At 39.3% G+C, this 22,869-nt stretch overlaps 1 protein-coding gene across 2 annotated transcripts in view; it reads right to left on the bottom strand.

Annotated features, from left to right (window-relative positions):
- Positions 1–2,482: 2,482 nt before the first annotated feature.
- The window catches only part of KAT6A (lysine acetyltransferase 6A), a 112,261-nt gene continuing 91,874 nt past the window's right edge, over positions 2,483–22,869 (bottom strand). For both annotated transcript variants that reach the window (XM_045779186.2, XM_045779187.2), the window contains exons 10-17: positions 20,492–20,633; positions 18,839–19,000; positions 17,673–17,766; positions 15,710–15,941; positions 14,784–14,991; positions 12,989–13,591; positions 10,044–10,356; positions 2,483–7,906 (exon numbers count right to left, since the gene is read on the bottom strand). In XM_045779186.2, the coding sequence (XP_045635142.2) occupies positions 5,211–7,906; positions 10,044–10,356; positions 12,989–13,591; positions 14,784–14,991; positions 15,710–15,941; positions 17,673–17,766; positions 18,839–19,000; positions 20,492–20,633 (4,450 nt within the window). In that variant the 3' untranslated portion in view covers positions 2,483–5,210. The remainder of the gene's footprint in view (positions 7,907–10,043; positions 10,357–12,988; positions 13,592–14,783; positions 14,992–15,709; positions 15,942–17,672; positions 17,767–18,838; positions 19,001–20,491; positions 20,634–22,869) is intronic.

Raw genomic sequence — 22,869 nt, 5'->3', positions numbered from 1 at the left:
CGTTCATAAGAAACTTTAAACTTAGGATACCAATTAAAGGGTTTTATACAAAGTTTCCAAAAATATGAGATTCTGGGGCTCAAAAAGCTAAGGCCAACTTAAATAACTTGAGAAGTGATCTGAATGGGGTGTGTCTCCCAACAATCTTTGTTTGCTCACCTTTGTACATGGATGAACTAAAAATGGTTGGTTGGTTAAAAAGAAACATGTCATCTCAGAGAATGTTTAATTTTTTTTTTGAATGTCGCTTAAATGTGGCTTTCAGAGATGTCTGTGTTTGTAGAGTTAAATGCTAGAACATTTTTTTCTTGATGACAAGAATATACTCTCACACTTGAAGTTTATTCACAGAAATCACCAAAACAATTCGCCGAGACGATCTCTGCCTAGTGTTTTAAAGAATCTCAAAAGCCAAAGCGCATCATACCCCAGGGGTTTTCCTCATTTCAGGCAGAAATCACACCTGCCACCTTTTTGAGGCTTTCTGTAATCGGCATGCTGATACTTAGGCTCCTCACTAATATAGCAAGGAATCTCATTAAGCCCAATTTGTAGCTGTCATTTTGGAAAGAAAATCCATGGGCCTGTGCTGCGTTAGGTGACCACACCAGGTTCCGTAACAAACGCATCCTGCCCCTTAACAGAAATGTATTAACAAATGAGTTGAGTTTTGTTGCGGGGATTATCAGCTTTCAATTGGATGACCACACTCAAGAATTCCAGATATTTGCCGACGTTAGCTATGATACTCTGTGTGATCCTCTGAGTTCACTGACAGATATGCGTCACTGGAATTTTCAGTTTTCTTGAAAGTCACATCAAGAATATGGAGTTTGCTTCCCCACGACCTGTCATAACCTTGCTTCCTCTGTTCTGCCAAGCAGTTTTTTCTTTTCACCATGCCTTTCCATTTTCATCATCGTTGACCTGTGTCTTGCACATTAAGACAAGAGGAAGGACAAAAACCGCTATGCCCTGCCCCAGCCACTACAGGGAGAACCTGAACAGCAACGGTCGTCCGAAGAGCTACAATTGTCTACCTGACGGACCTCGGCGCGCAGGGGATACACGTTGTCACCATGCTACAGAGGAAGCTGGGCACCACCTGAGACGCTGAGAGAGGCACGATGGGTGCAGATGTCCTGGAACCCTAGTTACTGAGTGCAGGGCAACAGATTCAGACACTAAAGCTGAGGCCAAGGCTCTTAGCAACATACATGAATTAAGTGTATTATCATTTTCCACCCACATCTACCTTCTGATGTAGAGTGAAAAGGTCAGAAGGTGGACAATAGGAAATGAGAGCACCTCCCCTACTGAGATCATTCATGAGTTGGCTATACATGGTATTTCATTATTCAAATTATATTTTAAATGTAATTTAAATGTAGTGGGGGTGTTAACACTTTAAAAAGTCTATCATATATTCTTTGGGTCACATGTCCTTTGTAGAAAAATCGGAATTGGGGGCGCCTGGGTGGCTCAGTCAGTTAAGCGTCTGCCTTCAGCTCAGGTCATAATCTCGAAGTCTTGGGATCGAGCCCCACATCGGGCTCCCTGCTCAGCGGGCAGCCTGCTTCTCCCTCGGCCTCTGCCTCTCCCCCTGGCTTGTGCTCTAATTAATGTAAAAAATCTTTTAAAAAAATCAGAATTGCTTTATGTTGAACTCACTTAAAGCAGGTAGTGTGCAGTAACAAAGACAAGAAGCTTGTTTTGGAGACAGTCCACTAATGATTGCATAGTACAAGTGACAGTCTTGGGTCCAAATCATGGTTACTTAAGCAAGCCAAAGACATCAAGGGAAACAAATCATTTTTTTTTTCTGGAGGTGACCCGACTGTATGGCCTAAAACCTGAATGGCATGAGACTGAGAACAAATGTCTGCTGTCAGTATATTCACGGACACTTCGTAAATTCTTAACTCGGGAGAGAGCGGCAGCTAAAACTTGTACCTGCCTTACCTCCCCACCCCCAGCTGTCAGTTTCCCAAAGCTAAATCTAATTTTCTGGAGCCTGCGTCACATCCAAAATTCTAAATGAAGAGAGGCCAAGTACAACAACTCAGAAAACATCAAAAAAGATCATTAATGTTCAGGACCTTGATTTCTGGCAAATCTTCCTCGAGGACATAATCAGGTAAGCTGAGATGAGCAAACTGCTTTGTTCCAGTTCTAGGAGCTATTTGTTAACGCAACTGCATTTCCATTCTTTGGTTGAGTGAGTTACAGTCCCTTTAGGTTTTTCAAATGGACTTCCCTCAAAAATCCAAAATGAGGTTATGATACCATTTTCACTGGAAGAGGAAAAACTATACTGTCAGCATTTACACACACATATGAGCAAAGACTGGCATTTCAAAGTAAAGGCCATGAACTGATACTTGCTGTATAAAGAGGAATGTGAAAAAGGCTAATATTTATAAAGAACTGGAGAGTTTGAAATATTTGGGAGAAAAATTTCACATGCAAGACAGACATCCAAAATGGCTCAACATAATTTATTTTTTTATGTTAAAATGTACAGAGTTCTTTTGAAAGTACTTGCTAGAAAGGGGAAAAAAAGTGATATTACATACAAGGAGAGGAAGGGAGACCAACCGGCCCAGGAGCGCATGACACGGAGAAATACAAAGGCATCTAGGCACCCCTTCCCCGTAGCTTACAAGTCACCATGAACAAAGTACAAAGAGGTTACAAAACAGGAAAAGCAAATATAAACAGACAGGAATAGACTTAGCTTCATTTGTACATGCGGCTTTTAGAGGCATCTGGAGCTCTATTCACACACTCTAGAGATCTCTTTAAAGAGAATTTTTATCTTTCTTAAAATAGTTTTTAATATTCTACAACAAAGATAAAAAATTTTAAAGATGGAATGAAATGAAAAAGCTCTTATTTTAAAAGGCATCAAAGTCACTAACAGTGAGTTTTTAAATTTCTTTTTTAGAAGATTACCCAAGTTATCTTGCTAAAAATACATTTTTTTTTAAACAGAAGTGAAAAAATGACAGGTACCAATATTACTGTGTTGGATAATTTCTTTTATAATATAGAAAAGAACGTTTTCTCTACAATAGTTCTACAGTCACAAAAAGGCTTGTGGAAAAGGGAGCTGCCCGATTGAAATTTTTTTTTTTTAAAGAAACAAATGAAACCAAACACAACCGCAAACCAACAGAAACTGAATTCACGGCCCTCATTTCAACAGCTTCTCCTTCTGCCTTGACCCACCCTCCACCCAAGATACCTCCCTCCCGACCCACCCCATCCCCACCCCAACCAGGAAGCAATGACATCGCTGAAGATGTAGGGAGAGGGCAGCACAGTGCACTTTCTACATAGATGATTGGGAACTGGAAGAGTATATACAGAGAAACTGGGTCCTACACAGCCTTGCACATGCTCAGAATTGATAGCGGTAAGATGTGGAATTCTGCCGTTTTCTACCTAACACATTTAATTGAGAAAGTCAATTAAAGTGTATAAAAAAAACAACAAACCTGTGCATTTGAAAAAATTTAATGCCTAATTAGTACTTCAAAAATTTATCTATATAAAATGTACAAATAAAGGAGAGAATTTAATGCTTACAGGTATTTCTTTAAGCAGTACTTCCCCCTTTTGGATATTTGACTGCACATACCAAGTGGTATAATAGTTTCCATCTTCTAATGATGGAACATATATATAGATATATATATATTTTTTACCTATCCCTGGAGCAAGTAATAGGAAGAGAATGGGCGAACTGGCTGCACGAGAGAAAAGATAATGGGAGTTGGGAGCAACATAGGAACCTGCTAAAACCCTGCTGTCCAGATTTGCCCTACTATGCTGGTGGTTGGTTTATCCCTCTTCTCTTTTAACCACTCACAGGAGAGGGGCTGGTGCACTCTGATTCACAGGGAATGAACTCAGGATCTCAAGACAAATGAAAACTAGAGGTATGTATCATTTAAGTAGCTATAAAACTCACACCATGATCTCCCTTATGTCATCTCTTCCAACATAAAATAAACAGTGTCAAATGTTTGTCAGGTATTTTTCAAATCACTGAAATGTACAGTCATCCATCAACACTTTATGTAAGAATGTAAGAGGCTAATCACTGGGGACTGCTGTTTGAGTTTAGTCAGAGTCGAAGGCTCAAGAATCAAGACCCTTAGCATCTCAAAGTACATACTAAAAACAAGAGGCTGCGTGGAGTATGTGCGTTATGGCTGATTCACCAGGTGGTAAAAAACAAGAGGTAAAATTCCTCTTTTTGATTGTTAATTGACCATCTTTATTCCTCCAAGGCTGGATTAGGATTGCAAACAGCTTTCCTCTGAGATTCTGCTGTTAATTGAGACTTACAGTATTTTTGTGTCTCTGAGTGCTGAGTGGGAATAGTAAACAAAAAAACAGAAAAAACAGATAAAAACAAAAAAAGAAAAAAATTATATTATACTTGATTTAAGAAAAACAAACATTTTAATGAAGTCCATCTACAAAGAAACATTCTTGGGGAAAGGTTTCAAGAGGTGTGTGTGTGTGTGTGTGTGTGTGTGTGTGCGCGTGTGTGTGTCTGTGTGTGTATAGGGAGTGGAGGGGATTTTAAAAGGAGAAGCATTTTCCTGCCTCGCTTTATTAATAATAATAATAATAATATTAACAATAATAATAAGTTTAAGGAGCTTGGGTTGTTCTCCATGTCCCCGTCCGAGTCTCCCGGAAGTGCCTCCTGCTGGAATGAAGTAGGAAATGAAAGGCTGGGTTTGGAGGAAAGGGTCTGGCTAACCCCCGAGATGTATATATAACATTTAAAAGTGACAACATTGGGAGCTGCAAACAGTGAGGGGAAACGTACATCTTAAAATAAAATAAATTCACTTTTACACAAATTCTGTCCATGTGGTGTGTAAAGAAAGTAAGGCTCTTTTTAATTATGAAAAGATTTTTGTGCATGTTTCCCCTATCCCCAAATCCATTTTTAGATGAGTTCTATTGTAAAATGTTCAAGATTGTGAAGAAAACCAAAACCCAGAACAAAATGAACCCAAAAAAAGAGAAGACCAGGTTTTCTAAAAAATAAAATAAACCAAAGAAAAATTCCTCTAAATCTACAGCAATATTTTAACTGGAAAAAGGTCCATTTTTCTCTGGTTTGTCAGTATAAAAGGTTCCTTTATTTATATATATTTAAGTTTTTAATTGCAAGTTCATCTTGCTCATCTTCTCATGTAAGGTCCATTGAGTGACTGCTTGGGCACGCCAGCAGCATTCATGTAGCTGTGATGGGAGGGGCCAGTGTACATCATGTTTCCATGAGGGTTTGGCTGCATAGGCTGCTGGGTATAGGCCTGGCTCCCCATCATCCCCATCTGCATCTGCATAGGATACTGTGCTGTCTGGTTCATGTAGGCAGGGTTACTATGGTAACTGCTGTTCATCATGGGCTGTGTCATTCGATAGCTGTTCATGGCATTCAAGGTGTTCATATTCATGGAATTGACATTATAGGCGGGGGTCGGCATCAAATTAACCCCCATGTTCATGCCACGCTGCACAGCCAGGGCACGAGGGCCGGCCTGCATGGCCACCGCCGGGGGGCTGCGGCCGTACAGCTGCTGCTGATGGGCAGCCGCAGAGGGCAGCGGCGCGGACTTGGAGCGGATGGAAATGTGCCCCTTGACCGGCATTTGCCCTTGCAACCTCTGAGTGTGAGGAATGCCAATGTTGGTGGCAGACATGTTGCACTGGAGCAGAGGGGACGTGAGGTTCATGGTGGTGGAGGCCAAGTTCGGGGGCGGCGTCATGGTGGCTTGTGCTTGAGGGGTCCCAGCTAATGGGTGAGATGGAGCCAGCTGGGCCAGCCCTGTGTTAGACAGAGAAACACTGGTTGCATAGGAAGTCACGGCAGGAGAATGGCTATAAGGCATGGCATGAGGGTCCATAATGGTGTTCGTCAGCTGCTGCAACTTGGCTAGACTGAAGGTGGCTGACGGCTGCGAGTAGCCGCCGGCACCGAAGTCCCCCGGAATCCTCTCATAAATACTTATGTTCCCAGTGCTTCCCGACTCCGGGATCTCCATGATCATGGGCGCTGGGGTGAAGCTGTTGTTCATGCTGCACTGCGACAGCGGCGGCTGCTGCTGCGGCGGCGGCGGCGGGGGCTGCGGCTGCTGCGGCTGCGGCGGCGGCGGGGGCGGCGCGGGCGGCGGCGGCTGCTGCGGCGGCTGCGGCGGCGGCGGCTGCGGGGCGGCTTGCGGCGGCGGCTGCGGGGCGGCTTGCGGCGGCGGCGGCGGCTGCTGCGGCGGCTGCGGCGGCGGCGGCTGCTGGTTGCTGGGAGGCCTCTCCACCACGCAGCTCTGAGGTGACTTGATGCCGCAGTTGGCCGCGGCGGGCGGCACGCTGCTCTGCTGCATCATGCTGCAGCTGCTGCCCATGCTGGCCATTTGCTGAGTGACGACACAGCTGTTCTGGGTGAGGCTGCTGGAGGACGACAAGCCGCCGTAGGAGCAGCTGCTCTGCGAGGAGTTATTCCCGCAGATGCTGCCGCCCATCGTAGAATCGTAACTGCTGGGGTTCTCATAGTTCTCGGTGGTGCTCTCGATGCTGCCCAGGTCACTGAAGCCGCTGTCCACCACCTGCTGAGAGTGGTCCGATACGGAAGGCACATCCATCATGGGGCTGGTCTCCATGTTCTGCATAGAGGGTGCGGACAGGGATCCTTGCTCCGGGCTGATCTGGGTGTAACCACTTTCGAGGGCAGGCACGTTGGGACTACTGACGGAACGGACGGACTGGCTGGGATGAGACTGAACAGAAGATATTGGACTATTATGTTCCGAGGCATGGCAGTCTTCGACCATCGACATCTGAGGGTCTTCGTCCGCCTGGGTGTAACTCTGCAGGGTCTGACACGCTGCCAGAGTTTCTTCACAGTCCTGGTAGGCTCCCTCGTGCTCGTTGCTTTCTTCTTGAGTCAGAGACTGCACTGCCTGCACGGTTTCCAGATCCAGTTCACTATGAGGAATCTCTTCTTCCTCTTTCAGCTCAATCAATTCTTCCTTAGAGTTCGAATCTTCCTCATGGTCGTCCTCAGACCCTGGCATATGCTCTGATACCATGGATGTCTCATGGGAAGTCTGTTCCTCTTCCGAATCTGGTTCTGTTTCATCTTTATCCTTTATATTCTCCCTACTGCTCTGCATGTTAGTATCTAAAAAAGACTCCTGACCACCGGGCTCCTCCTTGACATCTTCTCTAACAGGCTGCTCCTCCAGCTCTTTTTTCTTGCTAGATGCCAGGTGGCCATCATCTTCATCATCTGCATCATGGTCTTCATTCTGGTTTGTCTCTATAGCCACTTCATCCTCTTCCTCCTGCTCCTGTTCTTCCAGTTCTGGTTGCTCCTCTTCTGACTGCCTCTGCTCTTCTAAGACACGGGGCTTCTCTTCCTCCTCTTCTATCTCGGGTTCTTTTGTTTCTGTCTCAGGACTGTTGCTATCCACCGGAGAAGCTGCTCTAACTTCACTGCTGGTTGTATCTTCTTCTTCTCCCTCTTCAACCTCTTCTGCTTCTACGTGCATTTCCTCTTCTTCCTTCCTGTCTTCAGTTAAAGGCAAGTCTTCTTTTGGTTCGACAGCTTCCTCATTCTCTTGAAGTCTGGGTTTACGTCCCGGTTTAGGAATGGGGACAATGGGCTCAACAATGCATTCTTGAGTAGAAACAGGTATAATTTCCCGATTCATCTTGAATCCTGGTTTGCGACCAGGTCTTTTCTTCCAGTGGATTGGTTTGCGGCTTTTGCCTTTGGGCCATCCCTTTTTCTTTTTCATAGGTGTGGATGTATCTGGCTCAAGCTGAGAATCCTTCACATCACATTTTCTCAAGAGAGATACTGGCTTTAGGATAGGAGTGTCTATACAGGAGGGATAAAAAACAAAACAAAACATTAAAAAAAAGTTACAAGATTTTTTATTTGTACCAGTGCCTTTTTCTGAGACCACATGTGCAAAAGAAATGATTTTATTAATCATCACAAACTCCTGATTACCTTCACTTTCAAGTTACGAATCTATAGGAGAAACCTAATAATGACCTCTTCTAAAGTCACACAGTGAGCTGACAGAACAAGGAAAGAACCCTGGTCAACACTCTGTTGCCCCCACTACTTAAAACCAGTCCGGGTTTATCATCACCAACCGCACGGCTTTAGGAAGTTGGTCTACAGGTCAGTTTTCTCCTCTAGAAAATGGAGATAAGCTGTGTAAAGATGCATATGCTCAGCAGTGATTACAACTACTTCAGACAGGCGGTCTTTACTGTGTAATCACAAAGCAGCTCATTTCTTCTTCTTTTTTCCTGTTTGCAATTTATATTCTCTCTCTGGTTTTCCTGGTTTCCATAAAATCATTACTTCAGGTAATATCATGAGTTAATTACCCCAGGCCAGGACTGAGCAATCCTACATGAGTAACTGCTCAATCGATGTGTTTGTACAGGAACAGCCGCAAGGCATTTAGTCCTAGACAAATACCGACCTGAAGAAAAAGTGAAAGCACCAATGACAATGATTTATTAGAAATATATTTGACATTAGCACTATTTTGTCCCCATTACTTTTTTCTATTTTTAAAGATTGTAGTAAACTACGCATAGCAGAAAATGTACCATTTCAACCACATTTAGGTGTCCAGTGTGGTGCACCATTAAGTACATTCACATTTCCCATTAATTTTTAAAGGGAAGAACACCAAGGCAGAACAGGATTTCGAGGAGTAAGCTAAAAAGGCACAGCTGGCAACAGTAATGTGAAAATAAAGGAAGGAAATGGCCGCATCAGAGAAAATTTGTCCAAGTCGACAAGAATAAAACCAGGGGATATTATTTTAGTCTACAATGATCCAAGAGAGAATTTTACTGAAGGGTCAAATTTACACACTACATCTTTGGTTTCCTAGTTATATACCTCAAAGCGTAACACAATAAAACTGCGGAAAGTCATTCAGAGCAAAGCAAAGCACTCAGTCATCTTATCACTATATTAAAAGTATTTCTTATATAAAAATATGACAATGGAGAGAATGCAAGTTTCTACTGGATATGACATTGAGCAAATTTATGTTTTAAAGAATAAAAAGCTCAATTAATAGATGCTATAATTCCACCAAGAGTAGACAGCTAGATTCCTTCAAATTCACCCAGCAAAGTGAAAAAAAGCTTAGTCTTACCCCCCCCCCCCCCATTAAGGCAAACACTGCAGGTGCAGGCGGCATGAGATACTGGCAGAAACTTTGTGGGCAGGGTGTAAATGACTAGTCTGTGACCCAGCACATATGTAGCCCCAGTTTCTTTATTTCTAAACAACAAGGCTATTTTAAAAGTAAATCACTGGATTTTGCACTATGCCATAAAATTTAACCTACCCTGAGGCACTGTTACCACTTTTATTAGAAATTTACTACTCACAGAGAAAGGCACATTAGAGATATGATTGGGAAGGATTCCTGAACAGATGTGAAGCAAGTCCAATTTACATGAATCTGGTCTTATTTAAGAGCCATCTTTCTAGTATGTATCCATTTAGCAATATTTACCAAGTGCCTGTTTTAAGCACTCAGCATACAACAATTAGCAACACAGGTTAAGTCCACAGAGTGTACTTTCTAGTAAAGGGTTATTATTTCAATGTCTTCTTGATGCTAAGTCCAATCCACCCATTAACTAAAGATTCAGATGATGGCTGAGAAAGGATTAGGCAAAAAAGAACAATTTCCTAACAGCAAGATATTTTCTGCAGAGGCAAAAATAGGTCCCGTGTTAAAAGGGAAACTAGAAAAAAACTTTTTAAAAGAACAGAGAAGGCTCGATGAGAAAATGGGGATGCATATACTTGACACAAATTTTGAGAGGTTATCAAGTCAGCCGTCCTTTACTTGCTTAGTGGGGAGTGTCACTTTTTCAGCCTTTTGATGGAAGGGTTTGCAGCTATCAGTTGCAGCCTGTTTCTTTAAAAACAATAAAACTATCATAAGCAACAGTTCTCTAAAACATACCATCGCCATCATCTGACTCTTCATCGTCATCTTCATCTTTAGATTTCCTCTTAGAAGAGGATCGACACCTGAGCACATCCTGTGAGGAGAGACGACGGAAGTACCCTCTAGAGAAGAGTTCACTTTCATCCTCTTCCTCTTCCTCTTCCTCAATCTCAAACGTGGGTTCTAATCTTGGCATCGGCCTCTCGGAGTCCGAGTCTTCAAAAGGTTCATCTAACACCTCTGTAGTCTCAGAAATGGTTTCTGTGACCACACTGCTATTGTGGTGTTTGCGCTTTCGGACCCTCCTCCTTCGGTGAAGAATTGGTTTCTATTTAAAAGAGGAAGAAAGTATTTTATTTACAGGGATGAATACTATCATTTCTATTAATAACATAATAGTTTTTGAACCTAATAGGATTAGCACATATAAAATGGGTATACTGTTTGCTAAGAGACATTTTAAGTATTATTTCAAAATACTACAGTAAGAAACTACATAATCACAGAAAGATGTTGGATAATTGAATACAACTGTATAAAAGGCATGCCCAAAGAGCAGATTTTGTAATTCCCTTATTAATAGCTCAGTTACACTTAACACTCTAGGAAAATGCCTATTTCAATACTGCAATGACACAGAAGTTAGTCCTTTAACATCTCTTTACCTCAAAAAATAAATAAATACATAAAACACTTTCTGTTTGTCTCATAGCGCATAGTAGATACAACGAAATGATAAAGGCAATGCACCAGAAATGATCTAACCCAATCCCCTCATTCTGTAGAGGCGAGAAAGATAACAGGGCTTGCTTAAGGTCACATATTCAGTCAGTATAGAAACGGTTGTAAAATATAGTCTCTGACTCCCAGTCAAGAGAATTTCTTTTAAGAACTTCAAGTATCTTGTGCATGATCTCACTGCCTGTTACAACATTCTCTTGTTTACACAGGGAATTAGCATAATTTTACCTTATAAATAGGCAATAAAAGCCTGGAATGGCAAAGATATATTCTTCATGCTCATGTAATGAATGGCAGAGTTAGCCAGTATTGAGTTTTTCTCCACTTCAAATTTAAATTTACTAGTCCTTTAAGTTGAGAGTATAATTTTCAAACCAGGTTAAACATGTTTGGCTCCGCTCTTTGGAAAAATGGCTGATGCTAGGACTGGGACATGAAATATACAAGATGAACCTAGAATATCCTGTAGTACTAGAAGTAAGGAAGTGCTCCAAACAAAACAAGACCTTACAATGATGAGCGTATGTATTAAGTTAAAGAGACTTGGGAGCAAAACTTAAAGACTCCTAATCACCAAAGCTGGAACAATTTGAGTAACAAATTAAATCAAGTGGTACTGCTGGGTTATAACTCAAAGTATAAAGTAAATATCCGAGTCTATGCTGGTATAAATAAACGCTTGAATAAATAAACAGATGGGTGGGAATGAAGAGATCTCCAAGCAGAATTCCAACTAATTAACACAGATATCCTGCTCCTAAGGAACAGAGTATTAACTCTCCATATCTTAAGTATGGGCTCCTGAGAGTGACTACCTTCCAAAGCGTATAGTATGAGAAAGGGGAAAAAAAGAGTAACTAATTTACAGTGGAGAAACCTGACAAACACAACCTCACACCTGGTGATCCAGACTGATATCAATAGTGAATAGTCATACTGACAGTAATACTCTCGTGTTTGGTGTATACATACATATATATCAGACACCCTTTATATGATGTGGTAAGAATCTGACACTTTACCTCTGTGGTCTTCTTCCCAAAAACATATGACCCTGTTCTAGTACCATGAGGGACATTCTAAAATACCTAGCCAGTACTCATCGAACTGTCAAGGTCATCAAAAACAAGGAGTCTTAGAAACTGTCACAACCAAGAGGGGCCAAAGAGGCATGACTACTAAGTGTAATGTGTGCTGGATGAGGTCCTGGAAAAGAAAAAGAACATACGGGAAAATTGAGGAGATCTAAATAAAGTATGGACTCTAGTTAATAAAATACTAGTTTACTATTTGTGACAAATGTACTATACCAATGCAACGGTTAACAATAGGAGAAACTGCCTGTAAGGAATACAGGAACTCTCCGTACTTTCTCTGCAATTATTGCAAATATCTAAAACTGTTCTAAAATTAAAAAATTGTTTTTTTATATATAGCCCTGCTTTGTTTTTCCCCCCTGTAAGGTTCTGCTAAGGAAAGGAACAATCTCACTGCTTTGGATGAAAGCTGTCACCCCTCTACTACAGGATGGCTCATCCAGGGGGCTGAGCTCAGTCTGGCTGGCTTCTGGCAATGCTTAAAATTCACTCCACAGTCTGGGACAGTTCTGGTATACAGTTTGCCAGAACTCATTATCATCACAATGCGTTTATAAACTGGCTATCATTCAGACTTTGCAAGAAAACAAGATAAAGTTGAGAAAATATTTTTAAAACCAGGTTAAGTCAAACCACTGAAAGCAAGAAGGGAGAGATGGAGACAGGAGAAGAGAGCACAGGGAAAAAGTGCCACCCCCACCTAAGAGGAAGGGCCTCTCCGAGCACCCCGACAAAGGGCACCACTGTCCATCAAGCTGTCAGATACTTTTAGTCAGTAACATAAACATCTCTCATCTATACATATTTTTTAAACACTTGACAAATCCCTAAAGTCATGATTACAACATCAAACCAGCAAGCTGAAAAACAGTTTGTCAGCCCTTAAAATAAGCTTATGACGTCTATTCCCATGAACCACAGAAGCCATATCCACATTTCAAACATTCACTGGGAAGATCATAAGCTACAATATACTGAGGCATAAAGTCTAAAAAAAATAACACACTAACAATTTCTATATTTAGTTTTTCAGAACTCTAGGATAGACACATGTATATAATAAGCTGCAGTTGGGGAAAGAACAGACAAGTCAAAAGAAACAAGTCATAAGAAAAGCCTTACTTTTCTCTTCAATGTGGGCTTTGTAAGAATTGGTGGGGAGCTGGACCGAGGACTTTCTGGCTCTTCTTCCTCCTCACTACTCTCACTGAAGCCTCTGAGGAGAGCCCTGTCACCATCACTATAGCGACGGGGCAGCCTATCATTGCCTTCTGGTAATCTACACTTCAGTGTCTCGGGGGTCTTCTTCAGCTGTCCTCGCCAGAGCTCAACCCCCTCACTTAGTCTTCTTTTGGGAATGTCTGGCTTTCCATCCTGGCTTGGCTGCTCCTGAGAGGCTGCCAACTGCTCCTCACTTTCAGTGTATTGTTCTTGGGAGGTTTCTGATTTTTCCTCACATTCTCCATACTGTTCCTGAGGAGTTGATGTCTCTTCCAAGAGCAGTTTAGAATCTTTATCATCAAAACGTTCCTGGGTTTTCCTGTTCTTCCTCCCCCAGCGGCCTCTCCGGGATGGCTGATTATTTGCAGGAAGACTATCACGGGGAAGGACTTGTTTGTTCAGACGTGTAGAACTGGCTGGTGCCGTAACTTCTGGTTTCTTTTCACTTTCTACTGAAGAATAAGAATCTTGTTCTTTGTTCTCCCAAGATGCAGACTTTCCCACCTGATTTTAGAAAATAAAACCACGCTGATTAATTTTTCAGTCTTATTTGATTATACCTCCTCTTTGACCTTTTAAATACAGAAATAAGAAAACAGAGCTTTAAGAAAGAAAAGTATTATTTAATAGCTATCATGAGTATTTCTCATGTGTTAGGCACTGCTTTAAATGCTTTGAAAGAGTCATTTAATCCTTACAACAATTGTATGAAGTGTTATTATTATATCCTCATTTTACGAACGAGGTAACTGAGACACAAAAAATACAAGTAACTCGCCCTAGGATATGCAATAGCAAATGTGGAAGCTGGGATCGAAACCCAGGCAGTCTGACCCAAGAGCTAGTGCTCTTAGCCACTATGCAATCCCACCTTCAATAAACATAGTGAACAGCATTGTTCTTACAAATGTTAAGTGATATAATTTACCAAATTTCTTAGCAACAAAATTTATAAACAGAGAGGAGATGGGCTCTGGGGCATGGGCAAGAGAAAGGGGGTGTTTGAAAAAAAATGAAAGAAAATGTCTGTAATTATTTTGATTTATTTTTATTCTGAATATTTAACTTCATTCTGAAAATTAAATTACATTAAACAGGGGCGTGAAACTGTGTTTGTCAAAGGAGGACATAGATTTTTAAAGGATGAAAGCACAGCTTTAAAAAAAGAACAGAGAAAGATACGCATCACATGAAGAAAAATACTGAACACTATACAATGTTGTACAGTCCCTCATTAACCCTTTAATGGCTTAAAGACATCTGTGTACCCACTGAATTATTTAGTGCTCTATTAGAAAACATACACATGTTTACATTATTTCCTTAATGTTTTATTTTAAGGAAAAGGGATCTTCATTTCATGTTTAACAGTGGTCAGAATTAAATTCAGATTCCTCAATTACTACTACACAGCTTAAAATTTAGCTGTTTATCAGCACTTTGCTAAGGAATTCTTAGTTCTAAGTAACACACTGCAACAAATTTGAAGGTCTCCTAATGATCCAAGGCTTAAAAGTATACAAATAAGTAAACAAAACCCAGTCTTTCTGAAATCTCTATCACTGAAATCAACTCTGAAATTCTAATGTGAATTGACTGCGCTGGTTTAAGATATTGTAACACATATCACAAATACTCATGAAAACCAAAAACAGAGCCTTCTGTCATCAAAAATAGAGACTACTCATGCCCTTACACTTGTCTCTAATTCTCTTTCCTGGCACGGCGGCTCTTCATTTTCTCCTTCCTCAGCCTCCTCTTCCTCCTCCTCTGAGACAACAGAATTGGAGACTATGACAGGAGTCCAGCGCAAACATTCCGGATCTACATCCACAGGTCGCAAATTCAGCTGAAGCTTTGCCATGTGATCCTGGATAAGTTTTTCCCGGCGGATTATCACAAATCTGGAACCAGAGCAAAGTTTATAGCAATCAACGGTGTACAAGGAGTACCTAACAATGAATACGGAGCTATAACCCCCAGAAAACGCTGGAGATGATGACAAATGCTTTAAAAAATAGCCATCTTGGGAGCATGAAATCCAGAAATATGCCACCATATGAGATAGTTAAGAACTACGAAGTCGGGACAGCCACTTCACACTCAACAAGAACAACGGATGAAGTGATTTTAACCATTCACTGTCTCACACTTCCACCTCTGGGACTGCTGCTACTCTCCTGTACCCTATCTCCTATCCTCCATCTTTCTAGCCCAATGCCTACTTCCTTCCTCTGTGATCTTTTCCCAACCCCTCTAGATAAGGGTAAGCTGACCTTCCTTTGACCTGTATTTTATTTTGTACTACATTATATGGAAATAAATCATGGGTACGTTTTATTAGACATTATTTCTAGAGCTGTTACTTCTCGTATTGTGAAGGAGCTCCCAACATTAGAAAAGATTCGACAGCTTAGGTCCAAAAGTTAGAAGGAAGACCAGAAAAAACAGTTAAAAAAAAAAATACGGTATCAAATATCACAGAAATGAAAATGGTGTCTCAGGATCACCAAATGTACCACTTATATTAGTTTATGTCCTTTCACTGATAATCTGGCTGCCTGACCCAAACACTTACACCTAATTATCTTTTGAAAGCATAACAAGGGGTGTGATACTCACTGGTCACTACGAAAGTCCAGCATTCGTAGGTGGTGGAGCGTGGAAGTAATGTCTTGAGGGCAGATTCCAGTCAACTTGCTTAACTTCTTAATGCTGATTTGCTTGTCATTTTGGTGATAAAGGCACTCCAATATTACACTTTTCCAGTAAGCCATGTAGGAAAGACGACCTAGATCGGATAATGGTTTCTCTGGAGACCCTGCTTGGCCTTCGCGCTTTGATAACAAATAACCTAAAGAAACCCCCGAATCACAAATATGTCAGTGAGCCTAAAATAGGTTAATTCACCAAAATAACAATTCCCTCTTCCACCACCAATCTAAGTAGAACAGGCAATAATAATTTCAAAGGTAAATTCCTTCAAGAAAAGGAACAAAATTGAAAAATTACTTCAACACAAATTCGCACAAGATTATGTAATTTGTATATATTGAACATTAGGTTAGTGTTACTTTGTCTATACTTAATATAAATTACATTGTTAAAATATTCAAATTGTTAAAAAAAATCAAAGGACTTCATATTAAGAGGCTGCATTAAAAAGAGAAGGCAATAATGCTTTTATTTTATGAGGGAAACCTCCCTTGCATGTTTTATTTGGACCACCAGATGGCAACAGCCATACCTGAATTGCTGAACAATACAAAAGAATGCCTTCCTTTTTACGAACGTAATCCTATCTGTTGAGATTGTGGTTCTTCTGCAAGTGAATCAGATGACAATTTCTTACTTCAGCCAAAGCTCTCCTCACAATGACCTCTCACCCTAACTCTTAGAGAGCAAGGATGTCAGCGTGAGGGTGTCCCTGTGAGTGTATCTGTCCTCCTGTCTAGAGCACGACTCTCAAGAACAGGAAGAGAAAGGGATAAATTCTAAGAGAGAGCTTCAACAATGGAGATGGCAGAAGAAATGCAGATTTTGTCATCAAAGGAAACTACTAAAAGCAATCTGTGAATGGTAATGTGGGAAAAATAGATGACATTAGGAAAAGCAAATGAAAACAAATACTGTAATCATAGACTGCTGTTTGTGTATCTCAAAAGTATAACTAATTAGTATAGTAAAATATTTTCCCCTAACTTGCTACTTAATGGCATAACACAGCCAAACATGAGTCCTATTTCAAAACAATATATTAAGAGAAATAATCTGAGTTGTACTCTCTACTACCAATCTAAGGCCGCCAAGAAAATGTACAAAATAATCAACGGCATGTATTTCCAATAAAATTTGGTCAGGAGTACAGTTTAAGGCCAACCAGAACAGGCTGAACTGGTTCATCTGAGAATTAACTTCTTAACACTGGTGATAAAATCATCTGATATTCAGAAGAACTGCCAGTATCAAAACATTCGCTCAAAAATCACTGTTATAATCAATATAAAATTTACTGTAAACATATATTTACTTTCTAAGCAAGACTATCAACACGTAAAACAAAATTCAAATTCTACAATGACTTTTTAGAGCTGTTTAGCTTTCAATTTTTAAGTCAGATTAAATTATTTCCTATGCCATTTAAGATTTTTTTAAGGTGCACTGCATATTTTAACCACTAGGTAGAGCCCGTAACTAAAAAATGATATACACATTTTCTCAGATAATTAGGTAACAAAAATAAAGCAAGTGCTGTACTTCTTTACTGTACTAACTTTTATGTAGTTATACAATGTACTGAGTATTGCTGTGAGTTAGAATTATCATAAAACTAAGTTCCACCTGTAAATTAAGAGTTGAAAATTCAAAGTATTTGCAAGAGATCAAAGTTGGTATTCAATATAAGCTATTTTAAAATATTTCATATCCAATCAAAGAAAAAAAATTCATGACTTAAGGTTTTAAAGTCCCATACTGCAGTATGACGAAACATACTAGCAGCCGATAAATCTTCTAATCTCTAAAAATATATATATACAGAAGGTCCACAAGAAAAGATAACGAAAAATTATATTATAATCCTTACTGAAATCGATGAGAAACCTGCCATAGCCCTTACGCTGGTATTGGGGAAGAATCATTATGCAGGAAACGTTGTACTTCTGTTGGCAGTGCTTTTCCTGGTAAAGAAAGTTTTAAAATAACATGTGAGTAAGACTGAATAGTAATGCTAATTATTAAGAAACAAAGACTAACAGTCAAAACCACAGCCCTGGTCCTTTGAGAATAGCATGTGCATCAAGAAAAAAATACCCCACTGGGAGGAGACAGGACTACGTTAAGTCATTGCCATTACCCTCAAAGCAACCATCCCAGGAGAACAAAAATGTAAAATAAAATTATGCCATCTAACACCATCTGCAACACAAAAACAGTATGCCATTGCCTAAGATAAGCAGGGGAATTTGAGTCCCAATCAATCCGCAAAGCTATAAATGATGAGTCAGTATGGCACTCCAGAAATGGGAAAATTCCTCCACCATTTCAAAGATTCTCTTGTTTCCTGCTCTGGTGCTACACAGGACAGCCCCATCTCCCCATCGGCTGTACCTAACTTCACAGAAAACAATCTCAAAATATTGGGTATAGACGCTTCTAGAAATCAGGCAATATATATAAAATTATACTTCTGAAACAGCCGACTAACAGAAAGCTGGTACTTCCACTTAACTATTTCACACAGTTAGATTGTATCATAGGCTAGCTTAAATAAAAGTACATCTTTAATGTTGTCTGACTACCAAAAAAACACCTTTTGTTCTCCCCAAGAGAATGGAAGATTATAGGAAGGAGAGAAAATATACATGAATAAAAATGGCTTCTTATTCTTAGTTCTAGTCTTCAAATTTAAACTAGGAAGAGAAGATTTAAACTGAGAAAGAGCTCAGAGAGGTAATGACTGTGTTTATTTCACAAGTTCTATCTATTATTACCATGGGAATAGAGGTCATTTAAAAACTTCTCTAGAGTATAAACGGCAGCTCATGTTCCTAGGAGAGTATAGTCTGTTGAATGTTACTAAGCACCTTCGAGCACTTGGTATGTTTCTGAATGTTCCTTCTATTTTTCTTTCCAAAAAGCTAGATGGTACCCGGAAAGTGCTGCATTGTGCACTGTCTCCTTGTGAGAACTGACAAAGGTTGTTTCAGATTTCCATATGAATTCAAACAAATTTTAAGGTGATATACTTACTTTAGAAAAGTAGCCAACAAGGTGGCAGCCCTTGACATCGTTCTGTGTTAGTACATAAAAAAGAAATGGCTCCACGTCATAATAGAGTGTTTTGTGGTCAAGAAACAACTTTGCCAAGAGACACAGGTTCTGACAATAAATGGTACTCACATTCCCATCAACCTAGAGGAAGATAATAGAATAAAATGATCAGGAAAGTGGCTCTTTAGTTCTAGAATAATAATACACATCACTTACAAATACCTGTGAGTATCCACAGTCCACCCTAAGAGAAGCGGTCAGTGATCAGAACTTGGAAGCTACCCTTTCAACAGCAGAATTAGGGTACCTGCTGTTGTAAGACAACTAAACATATAAAAATACTGTACTTCAACAAAGTACGATTAGCTAGACAAGGAAATGATGACCCTTTTAAAAATAGCACTTTTTGCTTTTATAACAAGATTGGCTGCAGTAAACCCTCAGATGGCAAACTGATCTGATTCATTTTTTAAAGTAATTCAACAAAAGATCTAAAAGTAACCTCTTCTAAAATACATTTGTTAAGTAAAACAAGGTGTAACAATAGTCCAGTCCATGCCAGCAGCCAGAAGCAATGCAGTCTGACCACCACGATCAGATTTACCTCAGACAAAGCTATTTTCAGGAGGAGTAACTAGTGCCAGAGGCAGCAAGCAGGTTCCCTAGGTAGGAACCTGGCAAATGAGGTATTTCTTGGAATTGGGTTGGTCAAGATCAGGAGCACTAAAGTGCATTTCTCCTGACACACACCCGTGCTGTTGGAGTTGCCAGGGCTTGCTCTTCTATGTAAATGCCAATGGATGCCCACATTAAACCCTGAGACACTGATATTTCAGGACAGAAACCTCCTCAACAATTTCAGTAACTTAGTATTACTTCTTTTAAAATACATACCAATATATGCTTAAGGTGAGAAGCAGTTTGCTCTTGGGTGTTCTGAAACAGTATTGTAAACCACACCCTCCCTCCTCCCCCCAAGGTGAAGAGCTCCACTACTGCTCACCTAAAATGAAGGTGTAGGGAAAATCAAGAAAGTTAAAGACTGAGCAGATCTCGACAATCTGAAATTCTATCAACACAGTCATCAACAGAACTGAATACATGGCAGGTAACCAATTAACACCTGGCAATGACACCACAGAACTGAGGATCAAGAAGCTAAAAACCCATGACTAACAACACAGAATCATAGACATAGCCTACATCATATCATCATGATGAAGTGAAAAAAATATATTTTTATATCTTTACAAAATAAGGTTTACTACAGCTATTAAATATACCTCTACAAAATATTCCTTTACATAGAGCAAGAGAAATTTTTTCATTAAATACCATTTCATAGATTCTAAGACACAATTTTATCCCATCTAAACATAAACAATCAGTTGGCATTTTATAATCAAATGGAATCCTGAAATACAGAATAATTTATTCTGAGATCAAGCTTGTGTGACCTTGGTATCATTCAGACTGGCCTAATTCTGCTTCTCATAACAGCTGAATTACTGGACTCAATCGTGAGTACAACAGTAAAATAACATTTCAAAAAAAAACGAGTACAATTAGACACAGTATAGGTGGCACTACATTCGAAATGATAGGAAGACAACTATAAAACATCTACTTTACCTCAAAGACAGAAATATTATTTTTTCTGTAAATCTCATTGGCAGGAGGATGGAACCAACCACATTTCTTCATGTGCTGCTGGAGAATAGTTCTACTTTTCATATATTTTAAACAGAATTCACAAAGATACAATTTAGGCAACCTGTAAATAATAATTAAACAAAAAAAGACAGGGCTTTTTAGAAGACTGTAAACTTCCATAACTATCCTTTTTGACTCTCATTACTACTCAAGTAAAAAAGGTGGAGAATGTATTGTCATCCCCATTAATCAAATGAAAGAGAGAAAACAAACTACAGATAAAACTAATTTGGTTAATGGCATCCAACTAATTAACAAGGAAGGCAAGGGTGAGAAGTAAAAATAACCAATGCAGTGATCTTCCTATTAGACTAATACTTCCCAGGCTTTTTAAAAGTTACCCACTTGGCAGACAATGAAAATCTCATATCCTTCCCTCCTTGATAATCTTTACTAAGTAGAAAATAAAGCCTACCTTCAGAACACCCCAATAAGTGAAGAAGATTTTGTCAAGATATACTTTCTTCCTTTATTTGATCATTCATCCATTTTTTTTGGAACAACATGGGTTTGGACTGTGTGGATCCACTCATACATGGATTTTTCTTGGTAAATACAGTACACAGTAGTATAAATGTATTTTCTCTTCTTTATGATTTTCTTAACATTTTTTCTCTCTAGCTTACTTTATTCTAAGAATATAATATATAGTAACACAAAGTATTCTTAGAATACTTTATTCTAAGAATATATAGTAACACAAAATATCTAAGAATATAATATATATGTAACCCAAAATATCTATCACTTGACTGTTTATGCTATTGGTAAGGCTTCTGGTCAACAGTAGACTATTAGTTAAGTTTTGGGGGAGTCAACAGTTATACATGGATTTCTGACTGCGTGGGGAGTTGGTGCCCCCAGCCGCAGTGTAACTCAAGGGTCAACTGTACTACTGTGTGTCAGACCTTGTGCTAGGTGCACTAGGTATAGAGTGCTGAGTAAAATGGATATAAAGTGGGTATTATAAAAGCAGACTTTACACATCTTTTTAAGTATAAAACTATAATAATATGTCTTTTCAAGTTAGGACACACTATACTACCTCCTTCCTCCTACCCCTGAAATTCTAGCTTTCCCTCTAGTTAAATATCCCATTAAATCCTGCAACTTAAAAGTCTATTATTCAACAAGTGAAATGAAAGTTCAAATTATTCTTTCAGATGTTGTTATTAATTTATATATAATAGTCATGCTATTTTAGCAGTAATTTAATAGGACTTCTTTACAATGTCCCTTTTATGAGGAGCTAGGCAATAAAGTGATTGGATCAGTTCATAAAGTAATGGAAAAATATAACCTAAGTTAAAAGTCAGTGACTTTTATACCTATTTTAGTCTAATCCAGAAGACCATGTGGCTCTCTACTATAAAATACACACCTCATTTATCCTCAGCACAGAGACTTCCCTGCACCCGAACTGGGCCCAGAATCGGTCATGCCTTGGTAATCTGAGATCTGAAACTATCATTAAAAACTACATATACAAAAATACTAAATATGATAACAAAAATTATAATCCAAACAAATTACTGCATTTTCTCTCAAATAATACGTACTGAAACTGAAGGAAATTTTAGTAAACCTCATTAACTTAGTTATCGGTTTGGTTAGCTATGCTTTAAAAAAATTACACTGGAATTAAAGAAAAAGTTGATTAACACGCAAAAACGTCTAATTTGTTAAAGTGTGAAGACCACACTATTTTTTCAAGTACTACTTTGGAAGCCACTTTTAAAACATAATTATACTTTATCTGAAAACATTTAACGTTCAACTAAGGCCTTTGCCAAGGTGTATTCATGGAGCGCTAGTCCTGTATGCAGTTAAGTGTTTCGTGCTCAAATAAGGATGGAAAAAGGCATGTATGTGACTTTTTTCCCTTCTCCCTTGGAGATTTACAATTCATTCTTCCTATACAATCTCACAGCTTACTTTTAAAACTGTCATTCACAGCACACTAAAAGTTTCCAGGGAACTGCTGAGGTATAATATTTCTAAGCATCTACAATATCTAATACTGGTTTTCAAAATTTCTCATATTAGACAAACCAATACAACCTGAAATTACGTCATTAGTACAAAAGTCATTCCAAAATAAAGTACTGAGTAAAACAAATAACAACTGACATTACAAAACTGAAGTCAAGAAACAGGAGCCAAGAGCACTGAAAAGAAAGGTTTCCTAGGTGACTCTGCTTATTTCCTTTGCATGCTGCCTCAAGTTCCACTACTCAGAGAAGGAACGGCAGTAAGATAGATAGCTTTTTTCTTCTTTACCACCAGAATTAAAAAAT

Source organism: Ursus americanus, chromosome 27, assembly GCF_024610735.1.
Source record: "Ursus americanus isolate L20-20 chromosome 27, mUrsAme1.1.p, whole genome shotgun sequence".
Classification (NCBI taxonomy): domain Eukaryota; kingdom Metazoa; phylum Chordata; class Mammalia; order Carnivora; family Ursidae; genus Ursus; species Ursus americanus.
Note: the sequence above shows the minus strand (reverse complement) of the source record. Positions and strands in the feature narration are given on the sequence as shown.